At 41.1% G+C, this 19,370-nt stretch overlaps 1 protein-coding gene across 1 annotated transcript in view; it reads left to right on the top strand.

The window, feature by feature from the left end:
* The window catches only part of TRIO (trio Rho guanine nucleotide exchange factor), a 3,555,343-nt gene that overhangs the window by 2,868,415 nt on the left and 667,558 nt on the right, over positions 1–19,370 (top strand). The window contains 1 exon segment of the mRNA XM_077269474.1: positions 17,872–17,961. Within this exon segment, the coding sequence (XP_077125589.1) occupies positions 17,872–17,961 (90 nt within the window).

Below are 19,370 nucleotides of genomic sequence, written 5' to 3'. Positions count from 1 at the left end.
CAGTTACCCCCTCACGTTACCATATAATCATGTTTACCCCCTGGGATATCCACATATATATGCCCCCCCCTCTTTTTTCTCTAACAGGAGACAACATTCCATTGTTCTACAACACCATTGTTTCAGACCAAGATAGACTCTTCATATATTAGGTAGGCCACCGAATTGCCTTATTCATACTAGATTGCACCAATACCACGACATGCATTTCCTTGGACCTATCTCTCTGAATATAGATGTCCCAATACCTCTTCTCCTATGTATATTATTCTATGACATCTAGCTACTAGGTTATACAGAGATATTTCTCTGTACATGAACATCCCAGTTGTAAATATTGTACATTAGTGTATATTTCTTGATGTATGTATGTGCACCTGTTTTTGTACATATCTAATTGTAAATATTTGTATTTTTTCTAGCGACGTTGTGACCAAGGCTATACATTAGCCGAAACGTCAACGCTTACCAGTCGCTTTTGTCTAAAAACCACTACAAAATAAATTTCCACTTAAAGCATATCTTCAATTGTACGTGTGCAGTGATCTTCATATTCATCTCCCCTGTATATACTGTAGTATATACCTGTATGTCATCTCCCCTGTAAATAGTATATACCTGTTATATGTCATCTCCTCCTGTATATTGTATATACCTATGTGTCATTTCCTCCTGTATATTGTATATACCTACTTGTCATCTCCTCCTGTATATAGTATATACCTGTATGTCATCTCCTGTATATAGTATATGCCTATATGTCATCTCCCCTGTATATAGTATATTACCTGCTGTATGTCATCTCCTCCTGTATATACTTGTATGTGTCATCTCCTGTTTTATATAGTATATACCTGTATGTCATCTCCTCCTGTATATAGTATATACCTGTGTCATCTCATCCTGTATGTAGTATATACCTGTATGTCATCTCCTCCTGTATATAGTATAGACCTGTATGTCATATCCTCCTGTATATAGTATATACCTGTAAGTCATCTCCTCCTGTATATAGTATATACCTGTGTGTTATCTGCTCCTATATATAGTATATACCTGTGTGTCATCTCCCCTGTATATAGTATGTACCTGTATGTCATCTTCTCCTGTATATAATATATATCTGTTTGTCATCTCCTCCTGTATTAGACCTCGTTCACACGTTATTTGTTCAGTATTTTTACCTCAGTATTTGTAAGCTAAATTGACAGCCTGATAAATCCCCAGCAGACAGGAAACCCTCCACCCGGCTGTATATAATAGCTCACGCATACACATAATAGACGGGTCATGTGACTGACAGCTGCCGTATTTCCTATATGGTACATTTGTGTTACGTTTTGAGTATGTGCAAGTTTTGTGTGAGGCAACTTTTGCATGTGTTGCAACTTTTGTGCATGTGGCAATTTTTTCGCTTGTGCAAGTTTTGCCTGTGGCGAGTTTTCCATGAGGTGAGTTTTGCACGTGTGGCGAGTTTTGCATACGCCTAGTTTTGCATGTGGCGAATTTTGCATGTGGCAAGTTTTGAGTGGCGACTTTTGTGTTTTGACTTTTATGTGGCGAGGTTGGTGTATGTGTGGTGAAATGTGTGCTGAGGGTGGTATATGTGTTCAAGCACGTGGTAGTGTGTGGGGCATTTTGTGTGTGTGTTCATATCCCCATGTGTAGTGAGTATCCCTTGTCGGGGCCCCACCTTAGCAACTGTACTGTATATACTCTTTGGCGCCATCGCTCTCATTCTTTAAGTCCCCCTTGTTTACATCTGGCAGCTGTCAATTTGCCTCCAACACTTTTCCTTTCACTTTTTCCCCATTATGTAGATAGGGGCAAAATTGTTTGGTGAATTGGAACACGCGGGGTTAAAATTTCACCTCACAACATAGCCTATGACGCTCTCGGGGTCCAGACGTGCGACGGTGCAAAATTTTGTGGCTGTAGAGGCGACGGTGCAGATGCCAATCCCGGACATACACACACATACACACACACATTCAGCTTTATATATTAGATATTGATATACACATCTATAAAGCCAACAATTAAAGTCAGTGTACTCTATAATTTTTGTTACACTGGATTTGTCTGCGTCTCTAGTGTATAATTAATTTTTGGAAGTGCATCTGAACAGCAAGGTGGATTGCTGTTGAGGGGAGATAGAGAGAAAAAAAAAATCTATAAATCTTCAGCACAGCGAGTGTGAACGAGCTGAGTGTGACCTGAGCGTAAGTGTGAACGGCGGTAAGTGTGTGACTTGTGATTCAGTGAGGAGGTATTTGGAAGGCCTTTAACAAATAACTGTGTGAATTTGTGTGAGTTGCTGAATTGGGAGTAGCTATATTCATAAGGAGTTAACTTAGGGTGGGGGCTCATAATTAAGGGGATATAAGGGGCAGCTGTTTGGGGCTCAAGTCCTTTTTGGAAGTGCATCTGAACAGCAAGGTGGATTGCTGTTGAGGGGAGATAGAGAGAAAAAAAAAATCTATAAATCTTCAGCACAGCGAGTGTGAACGAGCTGAGTGTGACCTGAGCGTAAGTGTGAACGGCGGTAAGTGTGTGACTTGTGATTCAGTGAGGAGGTATTTGGAAGGCCTTTAACAAATAACTGTGTGAATTTGTGTGAGTTGCTGAATTGGGAGTAGCTATATTCATAAGGAGTTAACTTAGGGTGGGGGCTCATAATTAAGGGGATATAAGGGGCAGCTGTTTGGGGCTCAAGTCCTTTTTGGAAGTGCATCTGAACAGCAAGGTGGATTGCTGTTGAGGGGAGATAGAGAGAAAAAAAAATCTATAAATCTTCAGCACAGCGAGTGTGAACGAGCTGAGTGTGACCTGAGCGTAAGTGTGAACGGCGGTAAGTGTGTGACTTGTGATTCAGTGAGGAGGTATTTGGAAGGCCTTTAACAAATAACTGTGTGAATTTGTGTGAGTTGCTGAATTGGGAGTAGCTATATTCATAAGGAGTTAACTTAGGGTGGGGGCTCATAATTAAGGGGATATAAGGGGCAGCTGTTTGGGGCTCAAGTCCTTTTTGGAAGTGCATCTGAACAGCAAGGTGGATTGCTGTTGAGGGGAGATAGAGAGAAAAAAAAAAATTTAAATCTTCAGCACAGCGAGTGTGAGCGAGCTGAGTGTGACCTGAGCGTAAGTGTGAACGGCGGTAAGTGTGTGACTTGTGATTCAGTGACGTTGGAATCAGGGAGTTTCCAAGGGAGGAATTGCTTCTGTTTTTTTTTTTTTTTTAATTAATACTTTGTATTTATTTTTAATTAACATTTCTGTGTGGTGCAATCCCCATTAGGAAATGTGCTCCACAATTGTTAATGCCATCCAGTGCACATCTTGCCACATGTATGCAGTCCTTGACCAGCCGGTCGAGGGTGCATACTGCTGTGCGAGATGTGAGCACATTGTGCATTTGGAAACACAGATACTGGATCTAAATGTGCAGCTCGCAACACTGAGATCCATAGACAATATGGAGAGGAGTCTTCTGCTCACTGAGCAGACGCTCAATGGGATAGATGAGGAGGGGGATGGTAGGATGGACCTGCAGGACAGTGTGGCAGTTAGCTGGGTGACAGATAGAAGGCGGGGTAGAGGGAAGAGTGCCAGGGAGGCTAGTCCTGATCTGGCACACCCCAATAAGTTTGCTAAGTTGGCAGATGAGGGGGGTGCCAGTACAGGGGTAGCACTGCTGCAGCCAGGCATGTCCTCTGAAAGCCGGACGAGTGACTGCTCCAGTAAGGAGGGAAATAGGAGAGCAGGGCAGGCCAGACAGGTGCTGGTAGTGGGGGACTCAATTATTAGGGGAACAGATAGGGCAATCTGTCACAAAGACAGGGATCGTCGGACGGTGTGCTGCCTACCTGGCGCTCGAGTCCGACACATCGCTGATCGGGTGGACAGATTACTGGGAGGGGCTGGTGAGGACCCAGCGGTCATGGTGCACATTGGCACAAATGACAAAGTTAGAGGTAGGTGGAAGGTCCTTAAAGATGATTTCAGGGAATTAGGCTGCAAGCTGAAAGCAAGGACCTCCAACGTGGTATTTTCCGAAATACTGCCTGTACCACGTGCCACGCCAGAGAGGCAACGGGAGATTAGGGAGGTTAATAAGTGGCTCAAGAATTGGTGTAGGAAGGAGGGGTTTGGGTTCCTGCAGAACTGGGCCGACTTCTCAGTTGGCTACAGGCTCTACGCTAGGGATGGGCTGCACCTCAATGGGGAAGGGGCAGCTGTGCTGGGGGAGAAAATGGTTAGAAGGTTGGAGGAGTGTTTAAACTAGGGATTGGGGGGAGGGTATTCATTTTATAGGAGGGGAAGATAGTGCTTATAGAGACCTGGGCACAAATAAGGAAGTTGGGGGTGGCAGTGGCATGGGGGGTGGGGTTAGAACAGTTAGTAATTTAAGAAAGAATAGAGGTACAGAGAGTAACATCAAGTGCATGTATACTAATGCCAGAAGCCTCGCCAACAAAATGGATGAATTAGAACTAATGTTGTTGGAGCATAATTATGACATGGTGGGGATATCTGAGACGTGGCTGGATGAGAGCCATGACTGGGCTGTTAACTTGCAGGGCTATAGCCTGTTCAGAAATGACCGTACAGATAAGCGAGGGGGTGGGGTGTGTCTATATGTAAAATCTTCATTAAAACCCATCCTGCGTGATAATATAGGTGAATTTAATGAAAATGTAGAGTCCCTGTGGGTGGAGATAAGGGGAGGGGGAAAAAATAATAAATTACTGATAGGGATTTGTTATAAATCTCCAAAAATAATGGAAGCAATGGAGAATAGCCTCGTAAAGCAAATAGATGAAGCTGCGACTCAAGGAGAAGTCATTATTATGGGGGACTTCAACTACCCTGAAATAGATTGGGGAACAGAAACCTGCAGTTCCAGCAAAGGTAATCGTTTTTTGACAACTATGAGAGACAATTACCTTTCACAACTGGTTCAGGACCCAACAAGGAGGGGGGCACTGCTAGACCTAATATTAACCAACAGGCCAGACCGCATATCAAATATAAGGGTTGGGGGTCACTTGGGGAATAGTGATCACAAAATAATAAGTTTTCATGTAACCTTTAATAAGATGGGTAGTAGGGGGGTGACAAGGACACTAAACTTCAGGAGGGCAAATTTCCAACGGATGAGAGAGGATTTGGTGCAATTAACTGGGACGATATCCTGAGACACAAAAATACACAAAGAAAATGGGAGACGTTTATTAGCATCCTGGATAGGACCTGTGCACAGTATATATACCGTATGGGAATAAACATACTAGAAATAGGAGGAAACCAATATGGCTAAATAGAGCTGTAAGGGGCGCAATAAGGGACAAAAAGAAAGCATTTAGAGAATTAAAGGAAGTAGGTAGTGAGGAGGCATTAAATAAATACAGAAAATTAAATAAATTCTGTAAAAAGCAAATCAAGGCAGCAAAGATTGAGACAGAGAGACTCATTGCCAGAGAGAGTAAAAATAATCCCAAAATATTCTTTAACTATATAAATAGTAAGAAACTAAAAAACGACAGTGTTGGCCCCCTTAAAAATAGTCTGGGTGAAATGGTGGATGAGGATGAGGAAAAAGCCAATATGCTAAATGACTTTTTTTCATCAGTATTTACAAAAGAAAATCCCATGGCAGACAAAATGACTAGTGATAAAAATTCCCCATTAAATGTCACCTGCTTAACCCAGCAGGAAGTACAGCGGCGTCTAAAAATAACTAAAATTGACAAATCTCCGGGCCCGGATGGGATACACCCCCGAGTACTGCAGGAACTAAGTACAGTCATTGATAGACCATTATTTTTAATCTTTAAAGACTCCATAATAACAGGGTCTGTACCACAGGACTGGCGTATAGCAAATGTGGTGCCAATATTCAAAAAAGGGGCAAAAACTGAACTCGGTAATTATAGGCCAGTAAGCTTAACCTCTACTGTGGGTAAAATCCTGGAGGGCATTCTAAGGGATACTATACTGGAGTATCTGAAGAGGAATAACCTCATGACCCAGTATCAGCACGGGTTTACTAGGGACCGTTCATGTCAGACTAATTTGATCAGCTTCTATGAAGAGGTAAGTTCCGGACTGGACCAAGGGAACCCAGTGGACGTAGTGTATATGGACTTTTCCAAAGCTTTTGATACGGTGCCACACAAAAGGTTGTTACATAAAATGAGAGTAATGGGGATAGGGGAAAATATGTGTAAGTGGGTTGAGAGCTGGCTCAGGGATAGGAAACAAAGGGTGGTTATTAATGGAGCACACTCGGACTGGGTTGCGGTTAGCAGTGGGGTACCACAGGGGTCAGTATTGGGCCCTCTTCTTTTTAACATATTTATTAATGACCTTGTAGGGGGCATTCAGAGTAGAATTTCAATATTTGCAGATGACACTAAACTCTGCAGGGTAATCAATACAGGGGAGGACAATTTTATATTACAGGATGATTTATGTAAACTAGAAGCTTGGGCTGATAAATGGCAAATGAGCTTTAATGGGGATAAATGTAAGGTCATGCACTTGGGTAGAAGTAATAAGATGTATAACTATGTGCTTAATTCTAAAACTCTGGGCAAAACCGTCAATGAAAAAGACCTGGGTATATGGGTGGATGACAAACTCATAGTCAGTGGCCAGTGTCAGGCAGCTGCTACAAAGGCAAATAAAATAATGGGATGTATTAAAAGAGGCATAGATGCTCATGAGGAGAACATAATTTTACCTCTATACAAGTCACTAGTTCGACCACACTTAGAATACTGTGCACAGTTCTGGTCTCCGGTGTATAAGAAAGACATAGCTGAACTGGAGCGGGTGCAGAGAAGAGCGACCAAGGTTATTAGAGGACTGGGGGGGTCTGCAATACCAAGATAGGTTATTACACTTGGGGCTATTTAGTTTGGAAAAACGAAGACTAATCTTCTAAAGATCTTATTTTAATGTATAAATATATGAGGGGACAGTACAGAGACCTTTCTGATGATCTTTTTATTCATATACCTGAGACAGGGACAAGGGGGCATCCTCTACGTCTGGAGGAAAGAAGGTTTAAGCATAATAACAGACGCGGATTCTTTACTGTAAGAGCAGTGAGACTATGGAACTCTCTGCCGTATGATGTTGTAATGAGTGATTCATTAATTAAATTTAAGAGGGGACTGGATACCTTTCTGGAAAAGTATAATGTTACAGGGTATAATGCCTTCCTCTGGATCAACATGTTAGGGCATGTTAGGTTAGGCTATGGGTTGAACTAGATGGACTTACAGTCTTCCTTCAACCTTAATAACTATGTAACTATATAATGCAGGAAATACTTTATATGCATGAATAATTCTTTGTGATTTTTTTTTGTTTTTAAACCATTTATTAATAAAATTTATTTGTTTTTAATATAAATTTGGACTTTTTTTGTCGTTTTTTTCTTCTTTTGGGTGTTTTGCTTGCACTACCGGCTGTCCATTTATTTTGTGGATGTACCGCCTAGGTATTTGATATATTCAATATACATATATAGTTATGTATACAGATATATAGTGAGATACCTGGATAATGAAATATTTTCTTGGGAGGTACCCCTGATTCGTGTTAACAATATACTAAGTGGGCTGTGCAATATACTACGTGGCTGTGTTATATACTACAAGGGCTGTGTTATATACTGTGTGGGCTGTGTTATATACTGTGAGGGATGTGTTATATACTACGTCACTGTGCAATATACTATGTGGCTGTGTTATATACTACGTGGCTGTGTTATATACTGCGTGGCCTGTGCTATATACTACATGGGCTGTGCTATATACTATGTAGGCTGTGTTATATACTGCGTGGGCTGTGTTATATACTGTTTGGGCTGTGCTATATACTACATGGGTTGTGCTATATACTACGTGGATGCAATATATTATGTGGCTGTGCAATATACTACTGGCTGTGCTATATACTATATGGCTATGTTATATACTATGTAGCTGTGCTATATACTACTTGGCTGTGCTATATACTACGTGGATGTGCTTTATACTACGTGGGCTGTGTTATATGCTACGTGGGCTGTGAGACTCTTTCGCCCGGGGTCCTCAAAACCTGGAGCTGGCCCTGGCTTCACTGATTGGTCACGCCCTGCCGGCCGCGAACAATCAGCGACAGACGCAGTCTGGCCGCGAATTGGCGCTGGATTTGAACAACGCTTCGCTAATTGGTCGTGCCCCGCTTGCCGAATCCTGTGTATTCATTGCATTATTCTGAAATCTTCATAAATAAACTACATACATATTCTAGAATACCTGATGCGTTATCTTGTAGATTGTGAGCCCTCGCGGGCAGGGTCCTCACTCCTCCTGTACCAGTTATGACTTGTATTGTTCAAGATTATTGTACTTGTTTTTATTATGTATACCCCTCCTCACTTGTAAAGCGCCATGGAATAAATGGCGCTATAACAATAAATAATAATAATAATAATAATATATATATATATATATATATATATATATGTATTTATATATATATATATATATATATATATATATACAGTATATATATATATATATATATATATATATATTAAAGCTAAGTCAGACTAGATGTTTAGTTTATAGTCACCATGCATCCTGAAAAATGGAAGAATAATGTATCAAGTATTCTCATGAACCAGTAAAGGGAATCTGTCAGAAGAAGGTTAGCAATGTTAGCCTGCAGCTTTCTCATACCAAACAAAGGATCGCTCTTGCTGAACGAGTTTTCCTATGTATGGGAGAGTCGGGCGAGAGGCTGTCAGCTGAAGCATCATTCTGCCAACAGCCAAGTAATATGTATGGCCAGCAGCAGAATAAATAGCTTGAGGCTCTGGCATTTTTGGGTTTGTGTGTATTGTCCTTTGACCTCTTTTATGTAAAAATGATCTGCATTTTGCTTACCGGATGTGGAAAAATAAATATTTAACATATACTACTGGACATGTGAATTTTCAATTAATCATCTGAAACTGATCCTGTTAGCAAAACACAGATCCTTTTTAACCCCTTAGTGACAGAGCCAAAATTGTACTTAATGACCAAGCCAATTTTTACAATTCTGACCACTGTCACTTTATGAAGTTTTAGCTCTGAAATGCTTCAACTTATCCCACTGATTCTGAGAATGTTTTTTCGTGAAATATTGCACTTCATGATAGTGGTACAATTTCTTCGATATGACTTGCATTTATTTATGAAAAAGACGGAAATTTTGCAAAAATTTTGAAAATTTTTACAATTTTCAAATTTTTAATTTTTTTGCCCTTATAGCAGAGTGGCATATAACAAAAAATGGTTAATAAATAACATTTCCCACATGTCTACTTTACATCAGCACAATTTTGGGAACATATTTTTTTTTGTGAGGACGTTATAAGGGTTAAAAGTTGATCAGCGATTTTTCATTTTTGCAACAAAGGTTAAATAAACATTTTTTTAGGGACCACCTCATATTTGAAGTGAGTTTGGGGGGTCAATATGACAGAAAATACCGAAAAGTGACACCATTCTAAAAAATGCACCCCTCAAGGTGCTCAAAACCACATTCAAGAAGTTTATTAACCCTTCAGGTGCTTCACGAGAGCTAAAGCAACGTGGAAGGAAAAAATCAACACTTTACTTTTTTTCTCAAAAAAATAAATTTAGACCCAAACTTTTTTTATTTTCTTAAGTGTAACAAGAGAAAATGGACCCAAAAATTTGTTCTGCAATTTCTCATGAGTAAACCGATACCCCATATGTGGGAGAAAGCCACTGTTTGGCGCATGGCAGGGCTCAGAAGGGACAGAGCACGTTTGACTTTTTGAACCCAAAATTGTCTGGAATCAGTGGTGGGTGCCCCTGATGTACCTAAACAGTGGAAACCCCCCAATTCTAACTCCAACCCTAACACCTCAACTGTAACTCCAACACAACCCCTACACCACAGCCCTAACCCTAATGGAAAAATGCAAATAAATACATTTTTAAAAATTGTATTATTTTTACCTAATGCCTAACTAAGGGGTTGATAAAGGGGGTTTGAATTACAATTTTTTTCTATTTTGATCACTCTGATAGGGTATATCACAGTGATCAAACTGAACCAATTGGAGAAATCTGCCATTGTTGCCGGGTGCCGGCCACTGATCTCGGCGGGCGCACTGCGTATGTGTCAATCATTTTCTTCCCGGAAGAAGACACCAGAAGACAGAGCCGGAGGGACTGTAGGACACCAGAGGTACCGGGGGAGCTCTTGGGACCCTATTTCTCTCTCCTCTGATGTGCTAGATCATATCAGAGGAGAGAGAAATAAATTGGAAATCGGATTTTTTTTTGCAGTCACCATTATTCGGTGAATAATGGTGCTTGCAACACTGGGGACGGTGAAAACCGACCCAAATCATGTTCTCTGGAGTCTCAGCTACCCCTGGTAGCCGAGAACCCGGAGATTTTCTGACACTGGGGGGCGATTTATCCTTATTTCTCAATGCCGTTAAAAAGCGGCTCTGAGGAATAAGTACCATTAACTGCCGCCATTAAAAGGCGTATCGGCGTTCGTTAAGGGGTTAAATGGGAGAAAAAAAGGATGGCTAATTAACGGATACATTTTCCTTAGACTTCAGTATTAAAAAAAAAATGGATCCAGTTGAAATAAGTGTTTAATCCTTTTCTGCCATCCGACGTACTATTCCGTTAATGTGACCTGGGCCCGTCTGACCATGGACGGAATAGTACGTCAAATGCGATCAGCCCTGCTCATGGGATGGGGGGCGCGGCCAATCGTGGCCAGGTGTCAACTCATTATCACAGCTGACACCCAGTACTAAGATCGCAGCGTTCTGGTGGCATAGAGAAGCATCACGCAGGGAGGGGCTCCCTGCGTGATTCCCTGAGACCCTCAGAACAACGCGATGTGATCAAGTTGTTCCTAGGGTTTCCTCCCTGCAGGCCCCCAGATCCAAGATGGCCATGAGGTCCTTCCAGATCCTGCAGGGAGGTGGCTTCTCAGTGCCTGCTGAGAGCACATCCTATCAGATCGCTGATCTGACACAGTGCTGTGCAAAGTGTCAGATCAGCGATCTGACTTTATACAGTGATGTCCCCCCTGGGACAATGTAAAAAAGTAAATATATATTAAAATATATATGTTATAATTTTTAATAATTATAAATTGAAAAAAAAGTAAATATATATTAGGCTGGTTTCACACTTGCGTTTTGATCTGCAGCGTTTTTAAAAAAACGCATGTGGTGAAAAAACGCATGTAAACGCGGCAAAACGCCGCGTTTTTTAGATTCATGCATTTTTGCATGCAGAAAAAAACGCAGCGTTTTGCCATGTTTACATGCGTTTTTTCCTGCGTTTGCGTTTTTTTAACCCATGCTGAGAAGTGTGTGACAGCTGCCAATCATCAAAATCAACTAGAAAACCCACTATAAACAGAAATAGTTAGGGTTAGGGTTAGGATCCCTAGTAACCCAAGGGACTCTAACCCTAACCCTAACTCTAATCCTAACCCTAACCCTAACCCTAACCCTAGAAATCCTAACCCTAACCCTAACTCTAACCCTAACCCTAGGGATCCTAACCCTAACCCTAAGGTTAGGATCCCTAGTAACCCTAGGGATCCTAACCCTAATCCTAGAGACCCTAACCCTAACCCTAGGGGTTAGGGTTAGGGTTTTCTTGTTTTTTCTTGTGTTTAGGGTTAGGGTTTTCTTGTTTTTTCTTGTGTTTTCTTGTGTTTTTCGGTAAAAACGCATGCGTTTTTAACGCGAGCAAACGCATGTGCTTAAAAACGCATGCGTTTACATAGGCTGCAATGCATTTTTTTGCCACGAATAAACGCATGCGGCCAAAAAACGCCGCTAGAACTACATGTTGCATTTCTGCAAATGAACGCATGCGTCAAAAAACGCATGCGTTGCCGAAAACGCATGCTAAAAACGCATGCGTTTTTAATGTTAAGGTATAGGAAAAAAAACGCATGCGTTTTTTAGCGCTAAAACGCTGCAGATAAAAACGCAAGTGTGAAACCAGCCTTAGGCTACGTTCACATTTGCGGTCTGCGCCGCAGCGTCACGCGCCCCTATATTTAACATGGGGGCGCATGGACATGCGTCGCACTTGCGTTTTGCGCCGCATGCGTCCCTGCGGCGCCCGCGTCCGGGCGCAGAGGACGCAGCAAGTTGCATTTTTGCTGCGTCCAAAATCAATCAAAAAAAGGACGCATGCGGCGCAAAACGCAGCGTTGTGCATGCGTTTTGCTGCGGTTTTGTTTGCGTTTTTGCGTTGCGGCGCCAACGCTGCGGCGCACAATGCAAATGTGAACGTAGCCTAACACTGTGTCAAAATATTTTTTTTTTAAATTCCTAAATAAAGAAAAAAAAAATATTGTTCCAATAAATACATTTATTTATGTAAATAAAAAAACAATAAAAGCACACATATTTAGTATCGAGGCATCCATAACGACTCAACCTATAAATCTCTCCCATTAGTTAACCCCTTCAGTGAACACCGTAAAAAAATAAATAAATAAAAAGCGAGGCAAAAACAATGCTTTATCATCATAACGCCAAACAAAAAGTTCAATAACACGCGATCAAAAAGATGGATATAAATAAACATAAAAAGCGATCAAAAAATGACATATGCCCGAAAATGGTACCAATAAAAACGTCAACTCGTCCCGCAAAAAACAAGACCTCACATGACTCTGTGGCCAAAATATGGAAAAATTATAGCTCTCAAAATGTGGTGATGCAAAAACTATTTTTTGCAATAAAAGTGTCTTTTAGCATGTGACATCAGCCAAACATAAAAATTCGATCTAAAAATCCACTATAAATAGTAAATCAACCCCCCCTTTATCACCCCCTAAGGTAGGGAAAAATAATAAAATAAAAAAAATGTATTTATTTCCATTTTCCCCTTAGGGTTAGGGCTGGGGCTAAAGTTAGGGTTTGGATTAGGGTTAGGGTTGGGATTAAGGTTAGGGGTGTGTTAGAATTAGGTTTGTGGTTAGGGTTATGGTTAGGGCTGAGATTAGGGTTAGGGGTGAGTTGGGGTTAGGGCTGGAGTTAAAATTGGGGAGATTCCACTGTTTAGGCACATCAGGGGCTCACCAAATGCGACATGGCGTCCAATCTCAATTCCAGCCAATTTTAGTTTGAAAAAGTCAAACCGCCCTCCTTCTCTTCCGAGCTCTGCCATGTGCCCAAACAGTGGTTTACTCCCACATAAGGGGTATCAGCATACTCAGGACAAATTGTACAGAAACTTTTGGGGTCCAATTTCTCCCGTTACCCTTGGGAAAATAAAAAAAATTGGATCTGAAGTACATTTTTTGTGAAAAAAAGTTAAACGTTCATTTTTTTAATGCAAATTGCCTCTTTTGAGAAAAAGAGGACTTAACTCTATAGCGCCACCTGTTGGAAGTAGCGATCCTACAAGTCACAATCAACCCTTTAAAAAGTCATGCAATATGACTTAGGATAAAAGCCAAATCAGTATCTCAATTCGCAGACACTGTGTTTCGGGCTGTTGGCCCTCGTCAGTGTGAAGCATGAGAACTGATTTGGCTAGGTGAGAGGCTCTGGACTGGTGTCTAAGGGGTAACGTTTCTCCTCATGGAGAGTGACATACCAGCTGGCTTGTCAAGGTAAGGAGGCTTATTCGCCATGCAATGCTCCTCTGGGAAATTAAATATGCAAATTGCCTCTTCTGAGAAAAAGAGGACTTAACTCTATAGCGCCACCTGTTGGAAGTAGTGATCCTACAAGTCACAATCAACCCTTTAACGAGTTGTGCAATATGACTTAGGGTACTGTCACACAGTGCAATTTTGATCGCTACGACGGTACGATTCGTGACGTTCTAGCGATATCCATACGATATCGCAGTGTCTGACACGCAGCAGCGATCAGGGATCCTGCTGAGAATCGTACGTCGTAGCAGATCGTATGGAACTTTCTTTCGTCCCTTGATCACCCGCTGACATCGCTGGATCGTTGTGTGTGACAGCGATCCAGCGATGTGTTCGCTTGTAACCAGGGTAAACATCGGGTAACTAAGCGCAGGGCCGCGCTTAGTAACCCGATGTTTACCCTGGTTACCAGCGTACGTAAACGTTAAAAAAACAAACAGTACATACTCACATTCCGGTGTCTGTCCCCCGGCGTCTCAGCTTCTCCCCCATGGGGTCGTGGCACCATCCTCTGAATGTTTAGGTAACGTATTTTCACTATTGTCTGGTTTATATGTCTATCTTACTATTGCCATCTTGCGTGTTGGTATCTAGTGACTCTTTTGCCACAGTGGCCCTAATATTATATTAGATGTTAGGATGGTCTGACTCTAGTTATTACTTATACTATACTATTATTAGTTTGGCCACCATTACCTAGATTTAACACGTGGTAGTTAAGTTCTAGCTCTTTTTTTCTCTTTTTGATATTTATATACACTTAGAGGGGTGCCACTCATCGTTGTTGGCTCACCAATGCTACACACATATGGTTTTGTGTGTGTTTCTTTTTCTTGTATTATGTATGTGATGGGGATCATATCCCTTGTGTTTTATTTATAATAAAGATTGTTTCTGTAGATTGTTCAGTATACGCATTTTCCTTCTATATGATTTTATGAGTAAACATGTCTAGGAACTTATTTTAAGCCAACCCCAAACAGAGCTTATAAAAGAAGGTGTGGGCAGTGGCACTCCATTACTCTCAAGACTCTACTAGGATTGCAGCACCTTTTTTGGAAGCATTGGAAGACTCTGACTAGAATGTAAGTATACAAGCTATCTGTCTGCCTGTCTGTTTTTATCCCTGCAGTCTGTAATCATTTCTGTCTCTCTTGCAGCATTCCTCCTCATGTCCTCCAGTGCAGATCAGACCTTACAGAGTGGACAGGAGACTGAAGTGAGTACATTTGCTACTGATTGGTAAATATTCACTGTCACTATTACACATTTTTTTCCAGTGCAGATGAGCAGTAGCAGCAGACTCAGGCTCAAGTTCCGGTCGCAAGGCGGCGTGCAAGTATTCTTATTTATTCTTGACTGTTTTTGGTACTCTTGACTGTTTTTATTTATTCTTAACCGTTTTTGGTACTCTTGACTTTTTTATTTATTCTTGACTGTCTTTGGTACGCTTGACTGTTTTTATTCTGGACTGTTTTTGGTACTCTTGACTGTTTTTTTTTCTTTTTGACTGTTTTTGTTTTAAGTGTTTTAACTTTCCAACATTAATGTCCTTGTTTCATTTCTAGGTTCCACAACGGGAGGAGGAATTCATAGACAACGACCTCCTCATCACCTTGATGCAGGAGCGAGTTGCGTTGTGGGACACCCGGGAGCAGCAGCACTCGGACGCTGTGATGATTCGGCAGCTGTGGAATGAGGTTGCCCAAGCAATGATGGATGACTGGGACAATGCCATGCAATGAGTTAGAAAGGCTTTTCGTAAGTATTGCAATGTGGTCTGATGCGGCAATGAACCTGAAGAACGGGATCACACAACCGTGTGTGATGCGATAAACTCCTGCGAATTTCTCGCATCACACCCGGTTGTGTGATCCCGGCCTAAAGTGCATTGTTTAACCTTTTTTTTTCTCTATTCACAGTGAACAAACTCAAAACCCGTTGGCATTCGATGAAGGATCGCTTCAACAAAGACCTTAGACAGGTGATCCAAGTTCGCAGTGGTGCTGCAGCAAGGATAGGGAAATACAAATACCACCGGCTGCTGGATTTCCTGAGGCCTGTCCTTGCTCAGAGAACGTAAGTATTTTTGTGTTGTATTCCATTGTGTTGGATTCCCTAATCTGAATTTTTATATTCCACAGGAGTTGGCGCTTTTACAATTGTTATTTTTTTGGAGTAATGTTTTACTTTTCTTTTCTTTCCACAGAACCTGGAGCAGCACCCTCGAACCTGGATCGTCCTCTGGAGTGGTCCCTCATCGAACAGCCACGGACCAGTCCCAGCCATCGACCAGTGAAGCAGCAAGTGGGCCAGCGTCACTGGCTGGAGAACAGGCAGCTGATCCTCCAGGTGTTCCCCTGTTCCAGTCCCCTGCCTAATTTTTTTTTTACTCTTCCCGCCAGCGGCAGAAGGCCTCGGACAAGGCACTCATGCCCGAGTTTATTCATTTGAGCTTGGTCTTCCAGAATGGCTGGAAGGCGCTGGGAGATAGACTGGAAAGTGGTCTGACCCATATTAAACACACTTTTTCAGGATGTCAACCAATGCCTTAACTGTCTGGAAGCCGACCTCCAGAGACCAGCACACCATTTTTTTTATAAGATAGAGCAGGGAAAGTCGGAACAACTTACGCCTGAACTCCACCTCAACGTGATGCAGGCCTACCTCTTGAAGCTCATCAAGAGAATGCCAAGAGTGTTCAAAGCAGCCATCAAAGCAAAAGGTGCCTACTTTGAAGAAACTAGAATATAAGACATAATTTCAATTGTTTCACACTTTTTTGTTAAGTATATAATTCCACATGGGTTAATTCATAGTTTTGATGCCTTCAGTATGAATGTACAATTTTTATAGTCATGAAAATACAGAAAAATCTTTAAATGAGAAGGTGTGTCCAAATTTTTGGTCTGTACTGTATATAATTAATATATAGAAATTTTCATTTGAGGTTATTATGGTTAAAACAAACTGAGGAGGAAGAGATCCCTAAAAATTAACATAAAAGTGTGTGGGGCTCACAGTGCTGAGGAGTTGGTAAACCAAACCTCCGACTATCCAGTTTCCCTCATACATGGCTCATGTTTAAGTTTAAGTGATAAATTTACTGTAGTAAAATGGTAACATCAGGCTTTTAATCATTATTATGATACAATAATCAATCCATTTAGATAGAACATAAAAAATATTTATTGGAATACAACTTAAGAACAAAAAACTTTTACATATTTACAATTTATTCTACACTATGCAGTAAGTGGAAAAAAAACAGTTTTCAACAAAAACATACTGAATAACATTTGTGCAGTGTATGAATTTGTCCTGGGAAATAGTATCACCTCCATCAGATCCTCTTTCATAGATGACCTCAAATCTGACCTAATTATTTTAAGGCTAGAGAACAACCTCTTTACACTAGCTTCGGTTAGTGGCAAACCAGTAACCACATGGGCAACATCTCTAACAATTTCAGGGTATAAAAGAATTGCCTTGTGCACAGTCAGTTTTGATGAACAATTGAACTCTTCTACTTCTTTGAGAGCAAGTGAAAAATTTTGCTGAAATATGGTCAATCTGTTTTCTATTCGAGTGGAATCTTTTTCCCTGCGGCAACGCTTTGCCTGCTCCATGTCGTCCAAATACTTTTCGAAATCAAACTCCTCATTAGATGAGGATGAAGATACGGCAGCAGCAGCACTGGCAGGACCCGAGTCCTCTTGCTCTTGGCCGTCTTGTAGCCCTGTAGTTCATTTATCCTAACTTGCTACCTCAATCAGAGCTTTTTTTCCTTTAGTAAGCTGTGGATCATCCAGCAATATACGATCACTCGGGTCCACATAAACAGCTGTCAGAAGAATTTTATTTTCTAATAGCAGTGTCTCTCACCATTTCATTTAAGCAGCAATGCCATCTGCGATTAAACCCCCTCTTTGCCCCACCGAGTGGCTTGAACCACAATTTCCATTTTCCTGCACGTCTCTTCAAGATTAAATCAATTATAGGGGTTCCGGCAGCAATAGTCAATTTCCTCACTTCGCTAATGGCATTGGCAATGGCATGACATTATTGAAAAGGTATTAGATATCAATATTGGTATAATAGTCTGAATTTATCAGTCTTGTTTATACTGTGTTACAGGAAAGAAGATTGCATATGTATATAGTTTACTGCCAAAACAAACCAAATTCTGAGCATATTGTTTCCGAATACATTGACACATATTTTGAGGTAAGTTGATTATTTAAACATGTTATAAAAACAATCTATTTTAATTCTTAATGACACAGTGTTGTTTTTTTTCAGTCGTCATATTTCAAAAGCTTTTAACTGTATTTTTCCATTGAAATAGAAATATTATATCCCCTACAATTTAAGTTATTCTTAAAGACTGGGGAGAACTTTCAACTGCTAATAAAAATATATTTACAACCACTTTGGAACCCATTCCACTCTCCTTTAAGGGAATCTGTCACCAGGTTTTTGCTATTTAATCTGTGAGCAGCATGATGTAGGGATATAGATCCTGATCCCAACGATGTTTCACTTACTGGGTTGCATTTTTATAAAATCACTGTTTTATCCACTTAAAGGAGTTGTCCACTATTAGGTCAACTCCTTCTTGATTTAAATGTTTGATTTAAATTAAAAAAAGTTTATACTCCGCTCTCGTGCTGGTGCCATTCCAGCAGTGTTGGCACCCACATGTCTAGGGCTCTCATTTGGTTGTTATGACACGTTACCTGGAGCCCAATCAGCGCTGACGTCAGTGTCTCTGCCTTTGAACAAATCAAACATCTAGAGTAAGTAAGAGAGCAAATGCAACCCTTACTTCCTCTTGATGTTCGATTTCTTGATGTTCAGGTGTAAAAAAAAGGACAAACGGCTTACTATAAGAAATTGACCAGGATGGGACATTACTATAAAAAGGGGACCAGAATGGGGCATTACTACAAGATGAGGACCAGGATGGAGACATTACTATAAGAGTAGGACCAGGAAGGGGACATTACTCCAAGAGGAGGACCAGGATGGGGCCAATACTACAATATGAGAACCTGGATGGAGCCATTACTACAAGAAGGGACCAGGATGGGGCATTACCATAGGGAAGAGAAAAACATTTCAGCTCACCCATTCAAAGAATCCTTTATGGCAACTTGTACACATCAGAGCAGTCTGCTGGAAAACCAGATGGTAAGCATGGGGCACCACAATGTGGTTAATCCTTGTAAAACGCTCTTCCGTGCAATCCTAATGTTATTTCTGGATGTCTGCACACGTCAATGTATTCAATGTATTCAATACATTTTTTGAAATGTTAAAATAACAAATACTCCGCTTTTTCAAGTGCCGTATTCACCATTTTTGATTACCATAAGAAAGGAACCAGGATGGTGCATTACTAAAAGAAGGGGATCAGGATGGGGCATTACTATAATAAGGGGACCAGGATGGGGCATTGCTATAAGGAGGGGACAAGGAGTGGGCATTGCTATAAGAATGAGACATTACTATACAAAGGGAACCAGGATGGGACATTACCTTAAAGGGAATCTGTCACCCCCAAAATCACGGGTGAGGTAAGCCCACCGGCATCAGGGGCTTACCTGAGTACAGCAAAGTACTGCAGTGTGCAG

The sequence above is a fragment of the Ranitomeya variabilis genome, chromosome 6, assembly GCF_051348905.1.
Source record: "Ranitomeya variabilis isolate aRanVar5 chromosome 6, aRanVar5.hap1, whole genome shotgun sequence".
Lineage (NCBI taxonomy): Eukaryota > Metazoa > Chordata > Amphibia > Anura > Dendrobatidae > Ranitomeya > Ranitomeya variabilis.
Note: the sequence above shows the minus strand (reverse complement) of the source record. Positions and strands in the feature narration are given on the sequence as shown.